Source organism: Aythya ferina (genome assembly GCF_964211825.1).
Source record: "Aythya ferina genome assembly, chromosome: 8".
NCBI classification, from domain to species: domain Eukaryota; kingdom Metazoa; phylum Chordata; class Aves; order Anseriformes; family Anatidae; genus Aythya; species Aythya ferina.
In genome coordinates this window covers 24,247,250-24,268,696 of record NC_140304.1, presented here as the reverse complement: position 1 = coordinate 24,268,696, position 21,447 = coordinate 24,247,250, and the positions used below count along the sequence as shown (strand labels likewise).

Below are 21,447 nucleotides of genomic sequence, written 5' to 3'. Positions count from 1 at the left end.
TTGGGAACAGGCTCGGCTCTGCCTCGTTACAGGGAACGGGTCCCCGGAGAATGCAGGCTGATTGCAATCTAATTTATGGCATTCATCAACATATGAATTAATGCTGGGGTCTCAGATAGGAGATCTCTCTATTTCTCCCTCCCCTCTTCGTGAAGGCTTGGCTCCCGCATCCATGTTCCCTTCCCTCCTGGCACTGCTCCTCTCCTCTGGTGCAGAAACAGCCTGGATTTGGGTTAGAAAATGGGCACCTCACCTGGCTTTCTGTGACTGAATTAAAGCCAACTGAAGCCAAGGAGGGACTAGTCCCTGTTCTGTGTAAGCTTGTGACCTGCTTGGTGGCTGTCTGCCTCAGTTTCCCCATCTGTAACCTGAGGAGAGGATGCTGCTCGTGGTTCACCTTGGAGAGCCCCAGGGAGAACAAAACCACACTCATGCTGTGGAGCCCTGCGTGCATGCTTGCAGAAGGCTTTTGTGTGCTTTCCTATGGCTCGTCTGTGTTGTTCTTGGCTTTGACCTTGGGCAGAGCTGGACAAGAGAATAATCAAAGTCACTTGTATTTCGGGTGCTGTTACACATGTTAAAGAAAACTTAAAACTGCAAAGTCTTCTCCTGGTTGGAGCCACTGACCCCCAGAGTAACTGAAAGCCCTGGAGCTTTTGACAGCGAAATAAATCATCAGCAGCAGTGGATGGAGGGCCATGTGTCTGCTGTCTGCCTGGAGGCAGGCACAGGCGAAACACGACAGCAAAACAAGTCTGAGGCCACAAAGTCAGCCTGCAGCACGCCTTGGGGCGGGAGAGGGAGGGCTGGGAGCACCCGGTACAGGTGACAGAGGAGGGAGCTGTGGTCCAGGATGGGACCTATCGACCTGAAATTAGGTCTGTCCGAGGTAGTAGGAGTGGGCTTTTAATGCCTTTGCAGTGATAAGGTGCAGGAGCCAAAGGACCGTGTCTGTGTGGTTAACAGCCCGTGCAACAAAACCTCCCCCTGCTCGTCGTGGATTTCATTTTTGCTCTTAATTCAGCCTTCCTCTGGGGTTTCATCTCCTAAAAGGGAAAATACAATGTGCAGCACTTTAGTCACAACATAATAAGGTTGGTACAGCCACACCTCTGGTTTCAGGTGGGCTCAAAGTCACTTCCATACTTGTTAAGTACCATACTTTTGACTTCTGCTAGGTCTGTCCCTCAGTCCCCGTGCTCCCGTCCCTCAGTCTGGAGCTGCTGCAGACCACAAGGAGCTGGCTGATCTTGCCTGACCTGAATGAGGAAAATTGCCATCCAGTTTCAGCGTTCGGTCCAGCAGGGCTGTGTCCACACCTCTCACATACTCCAGGACCCACCTCCCTGTAGCAGCTGGATGTCCCCACCCATGACCCACCATTTCCACACATTGCCTTGGCACACAAGATGTCCTTTAGGACACTACCCACTAGAAAAGAAGCACAGGGCAAAGTTTCAGCCCCTTTCTGCCATCATCTCCCTTAATGTGAGCATGACTGGTGTGAATGGGGCAGTCTGCAGGCGCAGGTACAGCCCCGCAGGCAGCAGCGCGAGGATCAGGCAATGCCCTGCATGATACTGAGCTGAACCAGTGCCTGGGAAACAGCAGGCAAGGGCTAGGGAAGGTGTGAGGATCAGGGCACGGCTGGAGCACGATCTGCAATGCAGAAGAGAGCACTGCAACACCTCCCGATTGCAGCGGCAGATCCATCAGGAGTCACGGAGTGTGTTTGCAACCCGCCTGGCAGCCCAGCCGCAGCTCAGATCAACCAGCCCAGCACTTCTCAGGTCTTCCTCCACACCTCAAACACCAGCATGGTTTGCAGGCCCCACACTGGAAGCAGGTCTTGCTCTGGGAGGTGGAAACACAGGAGGAAAGACTGCAAGGGACAGAGGGGAGACACGTGAACTGCTGTGTCTGCAGGGGAATGAGGCTTTGGGGAGCTCTATTTCTGTTCCTCCTGCTGTGATGGGGAAGTATTTCGGCAAAGTAGGTTAGTTTTCTATCTGCTTTGCAAAATTTCTGCAGAATTTTCTACCTTCCCTGCTGCCCTTGTTGACATTTACAGTTTCCTCCTGGTCCCACATGTTAGCAGCTGGACGCCTGCCCCAGCCCTGCCCTGTGAGACTCCAAAAATTCAAACAGGGTTTGTGTGCCTTCAGCTCCTCCTGCCCTACACATCCAGCCTGGACCACAGAGGAGGTAGAAGATGTACAGACTGGCAGCTTCTCTCTGCAGGTCCCTTCAAGGGGCTTTGGGAGGTGCTAGACACCAGCAGCCAGGCTCACCTTTCTGCTGGGTTCGGGGTAGCCAAGCTGTGAGTGGAGAGGGCACGGACACAGAAAACCCAATGCTTTCCCACCTGCTGAGATGATGCCTTTCTGTTCTGTTGCCAATAGCTATTAGATTTACCCATAAATAAGCCCTGTAAATAATATTCAGCTATTTTTATCTGTGCTGTGGCCAAGCAGCTCTTTCTAGGGCTGCAAAAAGAGCACATATTTCCCTCCTCCCACCTCACCTCCACAATTACCCTGTTGTTTTTCACTTGGGAAATTTTCCCCTCTCTCTCATGAACCCTTTCATGCAGGGTATATTTCTGTGCACATCTTCAGCCTCTCAAATCCACTGACATTTTTTAAGGTAGGGAAGCGATGGAGAATAAGCCAAGCTGGCCATGAGATGGTGCCACTTGCAGAGTTAAAATCCCACTTTGTTTACCAGACAGCAGACAGGGAAGCACCTTCCTAGGCACTGTACTGGCGTGTTCACGGTGGCATTTATTATTACAATCTGGCCTCCTTCAGCTTTGGCTGTATGAATAATACAGCATTAAAAAAAAAAAAAAAGTTAACATGTTTTAAGTAATTTTTATATATAGATAGATAAAGATAGCTCATTCTGATTCATCTGTTAAACTGCTGCTGTTCCTTGTTTGTTGTTTTGTTTTGTTTTGTTTTGTTTTGTTTTCAGGCAGAAATTACTGGGCAAAAGGAGAGGACTGGAAATCAAGGGTGAGCCTGTATTTCACCACTTCTTGTCATGCAGGAAGGTGGCTGGCAAAATGTTGGGACCACGAGGATGGGTCTGGAGTTGGTGTGGGGGTGAAGGTGCTGCTCTGGTTGCCCAGAGGTGCAGGGAGAGCATCCGAGCTGTGAGTGTGGACCCCATCCTGCTTAGAGCTAAAACCCGAGTGGTTTGACATTCTCTGAAAAGTCTCCCTCAAAACGCAGGTGGACAGAAAGGAGGTGAAGGTGCTGCAGGAAGGGCCCCAAATACCTCTCCACCACTGCCTTGGGTGCCGCAGCCAGCTGCAGGGCTGGGAGCATGGTCAGATCTCCACCGGGCACGCGGCATCTCCACCAGGCATCAAAGTGATCCCAGGGATCAGTTTGATCCTGCCTGCATGGAAATAAAACACTGGTTCTGTCACTAGAGTTACGCAGAGAATACGACATCAAATAAAAATACCAGGGAAATAGCCGAAACAAGCACTAAGCATCCATCACGAGGGACAGGACCTTTCCTGACCCACTAAAACATTATTTGTTCTTGTTCCCAGAGGCCAAAACACTGCTCTTCTGCATGAGATATGTGTGTCATTGTCTATGTGTGTATCCCTAAATTCGATTTGTCCAATTGCATTAGGACAAGCAGCTAATTCTGAAATTCATTTTGCTCCCATAATCAACCCCTCTGCCAAACGGCATTTGGGTGGAATTGTGGAGATTGTGATTTTTATTTAAAGTGATTGATCGAAATCATTAGTAATGTTCCCTAAGTGGAATCCATGGCAATCCTTTTAATCTTCCCGCCATCACGGGAAATGCAAACATTTTTTTTAATAACAGAGGGTTTGAAATATAAGGCTATTAAAACCTGCTCTTTTATATTTCTCCCCGCTCTCTCCCTCTGTAATGGGATGGAAATCGTAATCACGGAAATAAAGCCTCCCCTTCAGACAGGAGATGCAGAGGGTGTGTAATGAACAATTAAGCATCTATTTAGTCATTTTGAACCGGTACGGGCATTAATGGCAATGAAAGAGGCCAACTTTACTTTCACTGCAGGGAAATGCAAGAGGTGGAGGGGTTTTGGTATTATCCTAAGCCCTTTAATGAACACAACGCCTGCAGCAGACCTTGGGGGTCCCCCAAGTGCTTCTCCAGCTCCTTCTGAGCACAGCCCCGAGGGCTCTAACCCCAAATTACCTGGCTTCAACCCAACTTGTGAATAAAAGGGTGGTGGGAACCCACCCGGGATAGTGGCATCCCAAGCCCTGGGTAGCAGCGAGCCAAGGGGATGGCTCAGCCCCTCTGGATGCTCTCCCTCTTCCTCGGGCTGATGTGCTGGTGGTGCCATGGCAACTGGGGAAATACAGCTTCAGAGCAGCGTCAGGCCCCAAGGACAGCGGGCAAGCACCATGGGTTGCCCTCTCCTCCTGGGGACCCCAGCCAAAAGACGTGTCTCCAGAGCAGGGAAAAGCCAGGCTGCACCACGGCACCATGGTGTGGAGCTCAAAACTCACCTTGCATTGAGGAGCTTCTGTAAAGAAATAAATCTTGCCACATTTTCCCTCTTGGACAGATAAAATCTGGCCTGGCAGGTCATTGGGACCTAGCTTGTGTACAAGGGTGGGGCAGAAAAGTCTTTTCCTCCACATTTCCTTTGCTCCTGGGCTGGACAATCCATCCATCACCTACCTGAGCCCTTGTGATCTCACTGTGAGGGTGGGACGTTTCATTTCATTCTCTGCCCTCCCAACCTAAATGCATCTGGTGGGACTGCAGCTGGTTGGTAGCACAAGACACTATGTGAACCTTTTGCTATTCCTCCTCAGAAGCCCCATTTGGCTGCGTTCAGGCCTAACGTTGTGATTTCCTTGCCCTCACAGCAGCTATTCCTTACACAGTGAAGCTGCACACACACACACACACAAGTAGATGTGAAAAATGGGGCTGTGATTTATTTTCACCTCCAAATACAGACAGACAATGTGCCCTCTCTAAGATTCCCTCTGTTTGAATAACCCCCGGTGCCTTCCAATGGAGCCAGCACCCCGGTGAAATCCCATTGCCGAGGTGGATAAAGGAGGTCCGTATTCATAGACGATCCGGACAGGTTTAAAACCAGCACCAAAGCACCCAGCCCAGCTCTTATCGAGCTCACCAGGCAGCGGGACACCCGGGGGCTCAGCTCCCTGCGAGCCAGCATCCCCCTGACCCCAAAACTTAGCGGGGCAGGGGCTTGGGGGAGAGCACCGGGGCTGGCGCAATAGCTCGGGGGAGAGCACGGGGGCTGGTGCAAGGGCTCAGCACCCACCCTGCCTTCAGCATCCGTCCTGCCTTCAGCACCCATCGTGCCCCCAGCACCCCTCCTGCCCCCAGCACCCCCCCTGCCCTCCTCCCGGCAGCGCCCCGCCTGCCGGCACCGCAGCTCCCGCACCCCGGCCGCGCTCCGCGCTGGCTCCGGAGCCGCTTTGCAAGCCCCGGGGGGTTTTGTCTCGGCTCGGACAGAGGGGTCGGGGGGTGGCACGACCCCAGGAGGAGCCCCCCGGTGGAGGCGGCTCGGCTGCGGGAAGCAAGGGGGGGGCGCGGGGAGCCGGGCGCGGAGGAAAGCCAGGCGGAGCATCCGGGAGCCGCTCCCTCGCACAAGTCCCCGAGGGAAAAGCCGAGGCTCGGCTGCCCTCCGGACAGCGCCGGGCTCCCTTTATTCATTACCTGCCCGGGATTTGGGCTCCGAAGGGCTGGGAGCGGGAGATGCTGGCAGAAGTTGCGGCGAGCCCGGCTGGAGAGGACGGGGGCTGAGCGGCTCCGGAGCGCAGCGGGAGCAGCTGAACTTTGGGGTTTTAGAGCCACCCTGTCCCCTCGGGGGTCTCTCCACGGGTGCTCACGGCACATCGCAGCACCCCGGCCCGCTGCTCCTCTCCCCGCAAGGACAGGCACCCGCGAGGAGAAGCTGGAGGAGGGCAGCTTGGCGTCTCTTTGCCGGATGACCGAAAACACCTCCCGGAGCCCGTCTCCCCGGCTTTCATCAGCAAACGGATTCGGGGAGAGGGAGCCGAGGAACAAAAATGATGCTGCTCAAATTCCTTCCAGCACCTGCTGTTTCCCAAGGAACTCCGTGCCCCTAGGGGCTCGCTGTGCGCCTGTCCCGGAGTGAGGACCGATGGACCACGGACGCATCCCGACCGGGTCGTGTAAGAATTTGCTGTTGAGAAACCTTCCCCAGCAAGGCTTCCTCTGCCTGGTTTGCAGTGTATGGTTCAGGGTAAGCACGGCAGTTTTTGCCTGTTTCTTTCCCTTTTAAATCTCTCGGGCTTGGAGATCTCTTTCCTCGCTGCAATTATGATCATTTGCAACATCAGTGCCATCAAAGATTGGAGCGCTTTCCTCTCCCAGATCCTCCCCAGCGTGAACAAGACTCTGAATTTGGTACAGCAAGTGGAAGCCACCACCAGCTCGGTGGTAAGTGTCCTCCAGGACCCCGAGCAGGACAACTACCTGTCCAACAGCCAGTCCATGAACTCCAGCAATTTCACCGCCGGCCTGGACCACTTGTTCCAGTACTCGTACTCGGACAATGACCAGCTTTACAAGGAGTACAAACCCCCTCCTCGTGATGCCATCCCCCTGCCCAAGGCTGTCCTCTACCTTCTCATGGCAGCCCTGGTGGTGGTGGCCGTGGCGTACGCCATCGTCGGGCACCTCATCAAGGACCTCGTCCACGACTTTATAGGTGAGTGTGGGCACCATCACGCCTTTGGGGTGAAAAAAAAGCCTGGTGCAAATGCCTGCCAGATCTTTTCCTTGGATGTGGGTGAGTTTGAGACCCTTGCACATTTATAAGAGTGTGACTTAATCCCATGTGCTGGGCTCTCCCAGCTGAGCTGCATGTTGACCAGCTTCCCCAAGGAAACCCTTGGACCCCCTTCCTAAAAAAAAATAGGCTTATGCATGCGTGTGCATGTGTATAAAGGTGTACCTGAGCGTGTCTGTGCTGCGAATGCTTTCCAGCCCCTTGGCCAGCTTTGACTGAGCTTGGATTAGAGGTCCCTATGATGAGAAGTTTCATGGCAACAGATAGCTGGGTACGGGATCACAGCCCGCCGGTGTGCTGTGCAAGGAAACTGCAATGTGAGCTCAACGCTGTGGTAGGCACAGCGCAGCCACAAACTCCTAGGAAACACAGCTCGGTAGGCTTGCTCCCCTACACAGCGCCTAGCACAGCGATCACAGCCTCTGGGGCTGCTGTGACAGCTCTGTAAAATGATCGTGAGAAGAGTGCATTTGGGTTTTTTTTGAGAATTGGCCTCCTGGCTCTTTCAGTTCCTCCTGGTGCTGACAGACGAGGTCCCTCATCATTGGAGACCCAGGCTGGACATGGGAAGGCAGTGGTGCTGGGCTGCTCTCGGCAAGCCCCCAGTGATGCTCTTGCTGTTTACCCCATAGCTCGCACGGCTGGTGGCACCGAGCCCTAAAATCCCCGGGGAAAGATGTCTCCCTGCAGGGCATAGGGGCTGAAATCCCTTTGCTCACCCCTTGCCCCCAGCCAGGGGCAAACCCCCCAGGCTCCTTCTATGTGGTGGGAGGGAGATCACACTCATCTGGAGCAAAGTCCCTGTGGTCACTCATGGTTCCCCTTTATTTCCCTGCTCCTGGGGCGCAGGGGCTGCACCCCCAGAACACCGAGCCTGCACGGTGAGCAGCTTCTGCTCCTTGCTGGTGAAGCCCCTCAGGCAGGGGGTCCCGGTGTGGGGACAGGTATTTGGGACAGGAGGGGGACAAACCTCCTGGCAGGGCTTCAGGGTTTCGCGTGAGGCTCAGCTCTGGAAAGGGCAGGGAGCTGCTCTGGAGAGCGTTCTCCCCCCCCCCCCAGCTGGAGGGAACAAAAACAGTCTTCAGGTGTTATATTTAACACTTAATCAGCAGCTTTCTGGGGCTGTAACATCTCCCAGATCTGCTGCTCAGATGACTTAACGTTGCCTCCCCGACGAAGGTAAGCAGCAGTGACAACACCTAAAAATACACGCTCCTGCCCTGAGGCGCTCGGGTCAGAGCAGGTGCCCCCACGCTGCTATCTGCAGCCCCGGTGACCTTGGGCAGAGCACGCTGGACACCTCTGGCTTCTTCCCCTGCGTGGGACGGGGTGAGAGGGGTGTCCTGCCCCTTGCAAAGCCCTTGGCTGCCTTTGCAGAGGGATTCCCAAAGCCTTTGGCAGCTCCAGGGCCAAGGGGGCGCAGGGACAGAGCTGGGGGCTGCCCACATCGTGTCTGGTCAGGAGCAGCCTGTCCCAGGTGGGATGCCTCTGCTTCCCATGCCAAGCTCCATCCCTGCTCCTGCAGAGGTGGCATCTCCCCAAATTGGGGTCAGAAACCCAGCTGAGTGCCTGTCCCAGACTCGGTGTTGGGGCTGTCCCATTTAGCCCTCTGTGCCCATTTGCAACGAGCCAGCCCTCGGAGGGGAGCAGGCGAGGCCGGGTTTGTTCCCACCGCCGAGCCGCAGCCTTTGAGGAGAGGGTTGCTTTTGAATAAGTTTGCTTAAAATGACTTTTGGGGCAGGACAGAAGGACGGGGGGACAGTAAATCAGAAGGCGGCCTATTAGCAGCTCTAACACGGTGCCCAGGTTTATACCCTCGGCAGCAGCTCAGCCCTCTGCTCTCAGCGTTTCTGTGCTAATCATATTGAGAGGGATGCAGAGACAGATGGAAATAAGATGCCAAAGGGCTGGAGCCTGTTTTGGGGAGATTAAAGTGTGAATAGTTAATCACTGCTTTAAGCATCCCCTCAGCAATGTCAGGGATGGTTTTGACTCCTCAGCAGCAGCTCGCAGGGCACGGCTGGCGGTCGGAGCACTGCCCGGCTCCTGGGGACCCCAAAAAGTGCTCGGTTTGGGATGGCAAAGGGGCTCCTTGGTGCCTTTCCCCTGTGAAATCTAAGTAGGCATTTCTTTAAAAAATTCATTGAGAGCTTGGTGGCCCCGCAGCCCTGGGGGACAAGTGGTGCTGTGATGCTCAGGGAGCTGGGGAGGAGCTGGAGCTCTTCCCGGAGAGACCTGGCTGAGGATTTGTCCGGAGTGAAAAAGCACTGGGCAAAATCCCTGGGAGAGCTCCAGCAGCAAGGCTTCGGGGAAGAGGCTGTGATGGAGTAAAGTGGCCGACCCCAGCTCTGGATTCCCCAAATTCATCGGGTGCCTCCGTGCAGGGATGGAGGCGAGCCCCCGTGGCAGGAGGAAGGCTGCTGAGTGCAGATCAGCCCCGGCTAAGACAAATCGGGCTGAAGCCTTCGGAAAGCAGCTTAACTCGGAGCTGCCGGAGACAGCAAGTGCCGGCTTGGCAAATTACAAGGCTGTCGCCAACGTAGGGAGCACCTAATTACTGCAATCCTCGGGAATCAGCCCGCCCTCCCTCCTCCAGCCCCAGCGGTTCGCTGCAAATCGCCCTTATTGAAACGCAAAATAAAGAAAAGGGAAAAAAAAATAAATTTTTAAAAAGTTTGACTCGAAACAAAGCAGTTGCCATGGGGACTGCGGCGCGGGTGATGCCCGAGGAAGGCACGGCGCTGTCTGCAAGGGAAGGAGCCGCGGCTGTGCGTGGGAGCCCGTGCTCCACCGTGTCCCCCGGGTAAACCGAGGTCTCCTCTGTCTTGCTGATCCCTACGGGACACCTTGCCCAAATTCCTTTGGGAATGGTCCCAAGGCAGAGGCAGAGCAGGCTCTGGGGGGACAGAGCTGTTGGTGGCTTTGGGACTGCTCAAAACCCCGAGCTGTCCTTGCAGCGGGGTCTCTCTTTCCTTTGCCCTCTTGCCCAGTAGCTGGATTTTCATTTTCCAGCCTTATCTCTGTCCACCACGTTTCTTGGGCTTCTTTAGGAAGCCGTCTTCTTTAGGAAGCCGTCTCCTCGAACAAAAGAAATCTTGCATGAACGTTGCGTGGCTGCAAATAGCTGCTGGTGACCCTGCAGGGAGCTGGGCTCTGCCTTTCATCGCTCCCCTGCAGATCCACAGGGCCCCTCGGGTCAGGAGACAGGGTCAGGTTCCCCTCCGTGTCCCTATATCGCTGCTAACCTGCCCCTGGCACTCCCCCCGCCTCAGTTTCCCCTTTGGGGTGTCTGTCCAGCTGCAGAGATGGATACCCATGACCTGACGTCCGTCTGTCCGGCTGTGGCCAGCTCCTGCCCCATTGCAGACCCGTGGGTCAGGACCTGCTGCCAAAAAGGAGACACTTCTGCTCCCGGCACTGGAACCAGGGCTTTTTTAGCAGCTGTTTTCACACCCAGCTCCATTTAAAGCAAATACAACCCGAGCACGAGGTTGATTGTTCATCTAACACATTTCCCCTTCCGCTGCTGGTTTCCATCTCTGCGGGGAGCGTGAACATCTCACCCGCTGGGTTGCATTTCAATTTCAGCCCTTTCCCTGCTCCTTCTGCTCCTCTCCCGACCCCAATTCTCACCCTGGTGAGAAACCCCTGCTCTATCGAGGTCGCAGCCAGACCCATTTTCATGGCATCTATCATAGAGCACAGCACAGATGTCACAGCTCTAACATCAGAGCGAAAGTGCCTCTAATAGGGTCAGATTCAAACTAATTACAGAGAGAGAACAAGGGCTTTAGCCCTCTGAAACCAGCCGAGTGGCTGTGCGGGCTCCCTGCAGCATCCCCAGGGTCCCACAGCTGGGATGCTGCCTCGCACCGAGCCAGGGAGCACAGGGCACTTTGTGCCACATCGCTCAGCTATTTAGGGAGCGACGCCGTCCCGCAGCTCCCGATGTGGCAGGGCTGCCCTATCTCCGCTCCCCAGCTGCTCTGGATCAATGGCTCCGCATCGATCCCCCCCCAGCGCCGCATTTCCACCCTGCCAGGCTCCAGCAGGCACCGGTGGGAGAGCAGGAAGGGGGCTGAGAGCCAGGTGCTGCTCCCCCAGCCTGGCTGGAAGGTCGCTTTGTCCCTTTCTCTTTGATCTGGGGTGTTCATGGGGGTGTTGGTGCATGCCTGTGTGCCCTGAATTTGCAGCCTGGCCCCTGTTAGGGGGGCTCCTGTGTGTGTATGCAAGTGCTGCAGCCCGGTTTCCTTGCTTCCTAGCTGGCCCACGTGTAAACGTGAAGGTTGACTTTGCTCCAAAACAGGATTTCGTTTTCCTCTTGGTGGCAATTGTGTTCATTTTACGTTGCTCATGTGCTAAAAATTTATGTGATGGAGAGAGAAATACCCATCATGATGCTAAGGGCTTTACCACCTACCTTCAGCCTGTAAGCACTGTACCCTCAGCTCCCGGCTGCTCAGCACCCTTCATTAGCTGGTTACAGACCCTACTGCAGCATTTATCATAGGAGATTTCTAACTCGTACCTACATATGATGTGAGGTTCAGCACCCCATCCCCATCCCCATCCCCATCCCCATCCCATCCTAACTCAATCCCATCCTAACCCAATCCCAACCCAATCCCAACCCCATCCCAACTCCATCCCCATCCCAAAACTCCCCCGCCAGCTCCACACAGGGCCTCGCTGCCCTCCCCGGCTCCCCCCCTCCACACACGGCAGGACGCCGCAGCTACAGGCCGCAAATGGCCACAAATAACGTGTAATTGTGTAATTACTTCACTCCTTACTTACACAGTCAAATCATAAAGGCATCGCAGTAAATACCCTCTAATGACAGCCTAATTACATCTTCCTGCAGATTACCGGGTAATTAGATCCAGCAGGCTCCAGAAATAATTCCCAGGGAAGCGGCGGTTCGGATTAGCGCGCACAATCCTGCCCGCACGCACCCGGGGAGCAGACCGAGCGCCAGCCAGCGACGTCCTCTCGGGAGAGGATGTGCTGAGACCCTTTTGCTGAGCCCTCCCGGTGCTCTCCCCAAAAATCCCCTGCATTTCTCCCTTTACCACCGCCGTGTCCTGCTCTTGTGTCTCGTGCTGCCCACACGCATCCCTGGGGGCTCGCCACCCGGCCACCAGGTGCCACCTCCCCTTGCCCACAGGTGCTCAGTAATATTTTCTTCTCCTCCCACTGCCTTCACACCCTCTGCGTCCTACAGCCCCCGGGATGCTTCGGGACCCCTCACCCAACTCTCTGAACCCTGGGCTGATTCCTCATCCCCAGCTCTTCCTGGCCGGGCCGGCTCCCACCGGAGTTTTAGCACTGACGTCAAGGAAAGCGTGCCGAGGGCTTTAATAGTATTTGTGGGAGGCAAGCTCGTTACTGCCTGCCGGCTCCTCGTCACGCCAGGTGAGGGCTGCGGCTGTCCCAGGTGCTCATAGGGGCAGGGGACACCCATCCCTCTGCTCCCCCGTGGTGGGCTTTGACCCAGCTGTGTCTTCAGCCCCCATCGCACCTGGGACACTGCCCAGCTCCTCCCTACATGGCTGTGATTGTGTTGATCCCTCACCCTTTCCACCCCTGTTTGGTCAGATGAGGAATTGGGGACCAAATATCCATCCCAGAGAGCATCCTGGTCCCCCTTGGAGATGTTTCCGCTGCCACTGTGCCCTCCCCAGCCCCAAGGACACCTCTCCCCTCACCTGGGTTTCCCCACCTTTGCTTATCCCATTTCTGGGGCTCTCACCACCCCAGAAATAACAGGTATTTGGGAAGCAGCAGCATCTGCCTCCCCCAAACCACAGCCCCTCGTGCTGCAGGGGACGTCCTGGTCACAGCACCATCCAGCAGCGACCTCTGGGCTTTGGGGGAATCAGTAACCCCAGGTGCGAGCCATGTCCCCAGGGCAGCCCTACAGCACCCAACGGGGGTCCCAAGCCCTGGTGTGGCTCTCATGGTGCTTGTGTCCCCGGCCACAGCTCCCAGCTGCTGTCTCAGCCCATTTTGCCTTACTTATTCCAGCTGCAGCCACATCCGAATGTCACACAGTTACTTTACCATCCCCTCCATTTTTGACAGCCAAAAGGCACGGCACAAAGCACCTCGTCTTCCTGTGCCAGGAGCCCAGATGCACACTCTGCTTCGGAGACGCTTAGTTTTAATTTTCAGGATTAGCAGCGTGATTTCATTTGCCTGGGCCAGGAGGGCTTCCAGAAAGCGGCAGCTTGAGAAACAGCACAGTGTGGAGAAAAGCAAAAAAAAAAATAAAAAAATAAAAAATAGTGGCAAAAAGCCAATATAATGGTTTTGGGATGGTGGGAGGGTGAGGGACCCTCCTGGGTGTTAGCACCTGGAGGTGGAGATGTGATGGAGGTTGGGGATGGAGGATTTCCTAATGTGCACGCTGGGTTTCAACTCCGGGAACACCCCGAAATAACCAGGCTCTCCTTTTCTGCTTTTCCCTCCTCCGTCCCCAGACTGGATCTTCGGCCCCAGCCCGGACGACAACAGCAACAAAAGCGACGTCAACTGCATCAGCAGCAGCCTCCACGAGATGGGCGAGGGGCCCGAGGCGCCGCGGCGCCGGGACCGCCAGCCCCACGACGTGGCCATCACCATCGGCGAGACCTGCCAGCTGCCGCAGCAGACGTGACCGGCGGCACGGGACACGTGGCACGGATGGGGAAGGACCAAGGGAAACGTCTCCGTGGTCCCCTCTCGCCACCGGCAGGACCGTCAGGGTGGACAGAAGGGTGCTGCTGTCCCGCAGAACCCCTCGCAGGGATGGGTGGCAGGGGGAAAAGCAGAGGGGGCAGCTGTCACCATGCCGTGGGGGTGAAGCGCTCCTTGTCCCCGCTGTGCCAAGCCCTAAGGACATTGCTGGGGGGGGCAGAAGGGCTCGGTGGTCCCACCCCAGTGGCTGCCTGTGGGTCCGTGCCCTCCTTTTCTTCCCTGTGAGTTGCAAAAAGGCAGCTGGAGAAATGCACCGAGGGGACGGAGCTGGAAGAGGGACACGGCAGGGAGGGGATGGGTGGCGCTTTGGCACACCCTTGTCCCGTGTTATGGGGACGGGGTGGTGAAAAGGGCAAAGGAGCAGGCAGCAGACAAGGAGAAACGGCGGCGTCCACCCAAATCCCCGCTCGCAGCCCCCCATGGCCTCCTCGTCCCCCCTGCTGTGCTGTCTGTCCCCTGAGGTGGACGGATGGACGGACAGGGCCCCACCTGCAGCCAACCCAGCTCTTTGGGGTGCGGGGGGTGGGGGGAGGCCAAAATAAATGAATAAATACGCCTGGGGGCCTGATCCTGGTCAAAGGCAAACGGTCCGGCCTGAGGCAGCCAGGGCACCCCATAGCAGGGCCAGGGCCTCATCCAGGACCTCACCAACCCCACAAAGGCAGTGATGGGGCTGTGGTGCCACTACTGGGGGCGCTGGGGGGAGACGGGGGCTGTTCTGTGTGGGCTGGGGGTGTCACTGCTCCCCTAATTCTGTGTGTGTGTGTGTGTCCCTTTCCTGTGAGGTGGGGATATCCCTGCCGGGCCCACCACGCATCCACCGACCTGGAGGAAGGATTTGGGGTCCCGGGGAGGTGCCGGCCCTATTGGGCCCCAGGAATGGGGTGGCAGCAAGTGGGCTGGGGAACATGGGAGGGTCCCAGGGGGACAGGGTCTTGTTTGGGCTGACTGGTTTCCTCCTTCCCCTGCCTGTTCAGCATCATGGGGCTGGGTATTGGGGTCCCCCAGGTCACTTGTGGCCAGGTCCCTCTGTCACCCGCTGTCCTCGGAGCGGGATGTGAAGGAAGGAGCCAAGCTCCCTCCTGTGGCCGCCAGCTCCTTCCAGGCCTCCTGAAGCCCGGACCCCTCCACGCGAGCCTGGTGGAGCAGCAGGACAGGGCTCAGGACCCCAAAAATGTGGCAGAGAAGGAAAAAGGACAAGGCTGTCCTGCGAAGCACGCAGCAGAAACTGTGCTGCGCCCCCGGGGTCCCCACTGCGTGCCCCACACCAGAGCTGCAAGGGCAGGGCTGGCACCTGGGCCTCCTGTGCTGTTCCCTTGGGGACGAAAAACATGAAATGGGACAGAAAAGGGTGCTTGGGAGTGGGGTACCTGTGTCCCTACCCGGGGACACAGCCAGCTGTCACCATGAGGGGTGGCCGTGCAGCACGGGGACATCTCCAGAGGTCCCCAGCCTGCACCCAGCATGTTTTAACCCGCTGCTGTTCCTGCTTTTGGTGCTCGCAGAGGGTGTCCTTCTATCCAGCAGATGTCCTTCTATCCAGCCCCCAGGAGCGGGGCAGCACGGGAAATCCTGCCAGAGGCCGTGCAGCCCTTGCTCGTGCTGATTTTCCCCCAGTCCTTATCTCCCACGGCCTCTTTGCAGCGTGTTTACTGTAATTTTCCCTTTAAACGCCCCGTGGAAAAAACAACAGAGGCGTGCTTTTAGGTCAGGCTGGGCTAAGACGATAAAAGCAGATTAATTTCTCAGAGGAGCAATGCAGATTTTCCTTCCTCTCCCCTCCCACCGGGGACCTGAGTGGGGTTGGTGGGCAGGAGGTGGTGAGGAGGTGACCCCAAAAGGCCAGGGGGTGCCCGTGGTTACCCAGCCTTTGGTGTCACCCTTGGGAGGGCATTGAGCAGGGTGTCCCCAGCCCCATAAGGGAACAGGGGGGACATTTCCTAAGTGACAGGTCACAGGGGAGGAGAAGGTGGCACATCTGGAGCATCCTCCCCAGGGGGGCACAAGGCAGGGAACCGAGCCTGGAGCCCAAACCCACAGCCCGTCCTCATCCCTTCATCCCAGCAGATGCCTGCAGAGCTGAGACCACAGGAAATTTGGGTACCAGGGCCAAATCCAGACCCAAGCTGGGAACATCCACACACTGGAGACAGGCTGGGAAGGGGTCCCTGCTGCAAGATGCTGCCAAACCCAGGAATGCAAAGGGGTCCTGAGCATGGAGAGAGGCAGGACCGGGGAGTTTGGATATGGGACTGGTGTCCCCAGGGGTTCACCGCTGTGCTCAGAGCAGTGCCAACATTTCAGCCTCCCCAGGAGACCTTCCCTGCTGCTGAAACACAGCCGCAGCTCCCCACCAAGGGTTACAGCAGCAGGGAGGGCCGGGAGCTGTGAGGCATGGGCAGAGCATTTGCTGCGGGGGCCAGAAGGGATTTTTGAGATGCCGAGGAGCCTCCGCCGAGGTCCCACGCTGAATGTTTTGCAGCGCAGCCTCACGAGCAGAGGCAGATGGGTTCGGGGAGGAGGGACGGGGATAAGGGAGCGCAGCCGGCACCGCGGGCGCACCCGCTTGCACTGAGCACAGCGGGGTGCCTGGGTCACCCCACAAAGCACAAAGGCAGCAGAAAGCAAGGCTCTGCCAGCCCGTTTGGACCCATTATGCCTAGACCTTCTTATCTCTCCATCCCTGAGCTGGTGCCGGAGGCAGGGCGGTGGTGGGGAGGTGCAGGACAAGCCAGTGCTCGCACACGGCACGGAGCCGGCTCGGGTGCATTTTCCAGCAGCCCCAAATCGCAGCGTTTTCCTCCCAGAAAACGCTGGATGCCACCCCTCAGACCCTGGGACCCGGCACCAGGCTGTTCCCTCCCTGGGAAAAGGTGATTTCCTCACAAGGGTTGGTGTAAGTTATTAAATGGCCACAGCGCTTAGGGGCCAGGCCCTTTTGGGGGGCACGCAGGGAGGGGAAAGCCCAGGGGACTTTTTAACAGCTCTCCTCGCTGGTTATTAAAGCGTTTTACTGCCTCGTTAAGGCAGCCTAATCTCTGTGTCTATCTAAAAAGAAAGAATTGGCTGGCTGGTGGTGTTATACCACGAGGTGGGCGTTTTCTGGCACTGGCTCAGCTCCTGCCTTATCTGCTTGTTTCCCTGCCGGGTCCCAGCACCAAAGCGCCCCGTGACGGAGCCTGCCCCCACCCACGGGTGCTCTGCAGCCCCCAAAGCCCCACCTGGCAGCGAGGCAGACATCCCCCGGGAGCTTCTGGGATGTGATGGCTCTCATCAGCCCTCCCTCCATCTCCAAGGTCTGGATTTGGGGGATCTCCTATTCTGGGGGCTGTGGGTAGCAGGGACAGGCAGGCTGGCCCCAGGGCATTCTCACCAGGGGTAGGAGCCCCCCCCCGACACCTCTGTGAGCTCCCCAAAGCACCAACAGTGCGGCCTTGGAGAAATGCAACCATTTATTAAGCCAGCTATTTTTGTCAACAGCGGTTTCAGCAATGCCAGAGGACTTTAGGTTCCCCCCCAGGGACCCCCAGCGGGGTCACAGCATGCAGGGCTCGAGGGAAAGCCGGGGACACCAGCCTCGGGGGACGTGATGGCTACGCGGGGGGAAGCCACAAGCAAGGTTTTTGCCAGGATTCAGCTCACAGATGGAGGGGAAAACCTGTGCCGAGGCAAGCAGGCGGCTGTCGCAGCACCCAGCTGGGGCTGGGAGCTTCCAGGCTCGTTCTCCCACCCCATGAAGCTGTGGGATGCCGAGGTCCTTCCCCACATCATCTGTTGGAGGGAGCAGATCCTGCTCCAGCATAAGCCATGCTCTGCAAGCCAGGGGTGCTGGGGGCACAGCGGGTGGGCAGTGAAAGGCACGGGAAGAAGCCAAGGGCACAGAGGGCATCTCCGGGGCAGGGGCACTGCAAATCCACGCTGGTGGAGGAGCCTCAAAACACATCGGGAAACCCCCACTTTGCTCTGCCCTTCTGCAGGCACGCGGGGAAGGGAGATGTGTGCCGAAATCCCTCCTCTGCAGGGCACCGAGAGAGCCCCACGGAGCAGCCACGGTGCCCACCCCACCACATTGCAGGGCACCGAAACTTCCTGCCCCTCCGGGGAAGGGGATTTTGGCATCGACCACGTGCTGCGGCCCCAAATCCTGCAGGTCAGACCGGAGGGATGCTGGCCTTGGAGAGGGCGATGGAGACGAGCACGCCCAAAGGGGGTGCTCAGCTCACCCCAGAGCAAAGGATTAATTTGAGGGGAACCCACCTCATCCTCCCTCCCCACAAACTGCCCACGGGGCGGGCAGCCCGCACCCGGCCCCTCCGAGCTGCATCCCTATGCGGGGGGCTCAGAGGGACGAGGGGCCACCCCCCAGCCACCCTGACCCCCCTCCCAGCCACACCACGCTCCCGAGCGGGGCCGAAGGAAGCAGAGCAGGCGATGAGGGGAGCGGGGCCGGGGGCGTGAGGACCAGCAGAGGGGCTACAAGAATGTCACGTCATCCTGGGACTGCAGCCAGCGCCAGTGGGCGTCGTACTCCGCGTGCAGTTTGCTGCTGAGCTTGCAGTTCTCCGAGTCACCCTCGGCTTTCCGAGCCTTCCCCATCCTCTCCCCGGCCCCCGCTGGCATTTTGGGGTCTTTGCCCGGTTCCAAAGGGCCGGGCTGCTTGCCCAAGTACCCGTTGGCCACTTGGAGCTCCTTGGCAAACCGCTGCTGCTCCGGGGCGAGGTCTCCGGGGGCCCACTCGTGCTCCGCTTTGCCCTTTTCCATCTTCCCGAGAGCCTTTTCGGGGTCCATCCTGCCCCAATCCTGCTCGGCTCTCGCCGGGGCTCTGACGGGAGGCTCGGGGGCGTGTTGGGAGTACTCGTCCAGGTCGTCAGCCAGCGTGTCCAGGTAGCTGCCGACCGAGATGCTGTCCAGCTTGTCGGGGAGGGGGTCCTGCAGGCTGTCCCAGCTGCCCCGCCGCGAGGCCGCCTGGCTGCCCGCCAGGCTGTACTGGCTGCTGGCCAGGCTGCTGCCGCGGCTGGGCAGCGCGCTGCGCTCCTCCAGCAGCCACTTCACCGCCTCGATGCCCTCGTTCACCAGCACCAGCTGCTGCAGGATCTTCACGTCCACCGCCCGCAGGTAAGCCTGGGTTTGGGGTGGGATTGGGGGGAGAGATGGAGAGGATGGCTCAGCGGGAGCACAGCACGCTTCGCCCTCCTCCATCCACAGCCCCCGGAGATCTACGGCCCCAAATTTCAGCCCTGGGGTCCTGTCTGAGACTTGGGGACCCCATTATCGAGGATAACTCGTGGCACCCATGCAGCCAGCCCCATCCACAGGCACCCCCATGGGGATTGGGGCAAGGGAATAACTGCGGGCACAGGGGGGGTCCAGATCTGAGCCCAGAGCATCCCCTGGATGCCCGAAACCCAAATCCCTCCCCAAAATCCCAGCCAAACATCACCTTTTTTTTTGAGATGCAAGAAAAATCAGACCTAAAGCATCCCTCCTGGCCCTTCTTTGCGCACAGCCTGGAGCCGTGGTGGGGGTATCACGGGGTTACGGGGTCCCTATCGCCGATCCCACCCTGCGGGGCCGGGGGAAGCTCTGCGCAGAGCTCCCGCAGCAACATCTGGTTTCCTAACGGGAAGCCCGGCGTGCCAAGACATTCCTGGCCCTACGATACTCGCCGCCGAAAGCCACTGGATTTCCCCTGCGCGGGGAGGAAATATTTTGCCAGGAAAGGGAATAAAAAGGCAAAAAGGGGGGGGAGAAAGGGAGACAAACCCAGGTAGGGGCGGCCGGTGCAAGGGGAGCTGTGGGCACAGCATCTCCAAAAGCAAATCCCAGCTGGAGGTGTGGGAGCTGGTGAGCCCAGCCCAGGGAAAAGCTGCCCCGAGCGTGCCCCGCGGGTCTCAGGGGAGCCCCAGCTCCGCTCCCACGGCTGGCACCGGGACAAAGGCGCCGGGGGAAGGAGCCTGGGAAAGCTCCGGACAGAGATTTCGGCACGCGACGCCTCAGAGGATGCAAAGGAAAAGGGCAAACGCCTATAGGGACCCGACACCGACCCCCTGCCCCTCCCCAGACCCATCGGGCTGGATTTAAAAAAAATAAATAAATAAATTCTGAAGGGATGAGAGCGCTGCAGCCAGCCCAGACTGGGGCAGGAGCCAGCTGCGAGCTGCAGAAACTTCCTTTCTAGGCAAGTTATTTCACAAACCGCCTCCGACGGACTTCTCCGCACGCTCCCAAAGCAGCTGGCCTTGGCACGGGGGGGGACGCGCTGGACGAGGCAGCCCGGGAGCTCCTGATGTCCCCCAAAATTGCATTTTTCTCCGCCACATCCAGCTGCGGTGGGCGGAGAGGCGAGGGGGGAGCAGGGCTCTGAGGCCAGAAGCCGCCCCAAATTAAGGGATGGGTTGGTGATGAGGGATGCTCCCCAGATTTGGTGTCCCTGGCTGGTCTGCTGCGATTTCGGGCCAGCCTGAACCCTGCCACTGCACCTTGGCAAGCATCCAGGTGAGGGCAACGTGGAAGGACACCGAGATCCTACAAGATCCTACAAGATCCTACAGGATCCTACAAGATCCTACAAGATCCTACAAGATCCTACAAGAAGCCAGCTGCCCCATAGGTCCCTGTCCCTGCAAGTGGCAGCAGCAGCCAGCGGGGAGCAAGGTGACTGCGGTGCCCGGTGCATGGCACAAGACTGGGGGACACAGGACAACCCATCCCATCCCATCCCACCCCATCCCATCCCATCCCATCCCATCCCATCCCATCCCATCCTCCTGAAATGTCCCTTCCTAAAAGGGGGCAGCGACCCAGTAGGGTCACAGCCCCATTTGTCCCTCCCCAGCACCCACGGTGTTGGCGTTTTCTCCCTCCAGGACCGGCAGATTTGGGGCAACGGGAGGAAATCGGCCAAAGGCTGTGGGGACGAGGCTGCAATTAGGATTTCCACCCTGCCAAGCGCCACCTCCGTCCCCAAGGGCACCAAAGGGCAGCCCAGCAGCGGGGCAGGATGCTCTCCTCGCCCCTAAACCCTCTCCCCGTCCCTCCCACGGGCGGGATCGTTCCCCTGAGGACAAAACAACCCATTTGGGTCGGGGAAAATGTAGGATTTCGCTGCCTCCTCCCCTCGCCGCCCACGCCGGGCGAGCCTCGGCTGCGGCGGGGGGGGGGCCACGCGTGGCGCTGCGCCCACGGGGGGACATTTCGGGTCCTGCTTGGGGACCGGGGGCTATGGGGACGGGGCGGGGGGGGCGATGGGGACCCCCCGCATCCCGGCTGCCCCCCGGTTTGGGGGTGCGGGTGGCGGGGCTGCGCGGGGCGGGGACGGGAAGGAAAAGCGCCCAGCTCGGTGCTGAGAGCCGGGGGTTATAAAACGCGGCCCGAACCGGGCACCGGGCTCTGGACCTTCCCCCCCGGCTCACAGTGCAGCCACGCAGCCCGGGGGCACCGGGGCCGCCCGGTTCCACCCCCGAGGCCTCCCCGCCGCCCCTCCGGCGGCACCGCCCCGCCGCTCCCACCGCTCCCGGGGGGCTCCTGCACCCCCCGTTCCCTACCGAAACGCCGCTCCCCACCCCAGCGGGGTGCCCGGCACTCACCAGCTCCAAGCGGAGCGCCCGGAGGCGGTCGGCGAGCGGCGGGCGGGCTCCGCGAACCGGCAGCGGCACCGGCACCGGCAGCGGGAGGGGCGGCTCTGCCCGCAGCCCCCGCAGCAGCCCGGCGGGCGGCCGGCGGCCCAGCTTCCCCGCCAGCTCCCGCAGCTCCGCGGGCAGCGCCTCCCCAACGCCCTCCATGCGGGCGGCACCGGGCGGCACCGGGCGGCGGCCCCGGGCGGCGCTGTCACCGGGGACACGCCCCCTTCCCTCAGCCACGCCCACTTTCCCCAAAACCACGCCCACT

The 21,447-nt window shown here is 58.6% G+C and overlaps 2 protein-coding genes across 2 annotated transcripts; one reads left to right on the top strand and one right to left on the bottom strand.

Moving 5' to 3' along the window:
* The first annotated feature begins 5,449 nt into the window (after window positions 1-5,449).
* On the top strand, window positions 5,450-17,432 carry LOC311440747 (uncharacterized protein). Its single transcript, XM_084528033.1, has 2 exons — window positions 5,450-6,741; window positions 13,305-17,432. The coding sequence occupies exons 1-2, from the start codon at window positions 6,264-6,266 to the stop codon at window positions 13,478-13,480; spliced, it is 654 nt and encodes a 217-aa protein (XP_084384159.1). The 5' UTR covers window positions 5,450-6,263; the 3' UTR covers window positions 13,481-17,432.
* Window positions 16,995-21,354, bottom strand: LURAP1 (leucine rich adaptor protein 1). Its single transcript, XM_084528032.1, has 2 exons — window positions 21,147-21,354; window positions 16,995-18,681 (listed from the first exon to the last, which is right to left on the bottom strand). The coding sequence occupies exons 1-2, from the start codon at window positions 21,339-21,341 to the stop codon at window positions 18,034-18,036; spliced, it is 843 nt and encodes a 280-aa protein (XP_084384158.1). The 5' UTR covers window positions 21,342-21,354; the 3' UTR covers window positions 16,995-18,033.
* Window positions 21,355-21,447: the final 93 nt, after the last annotated feature.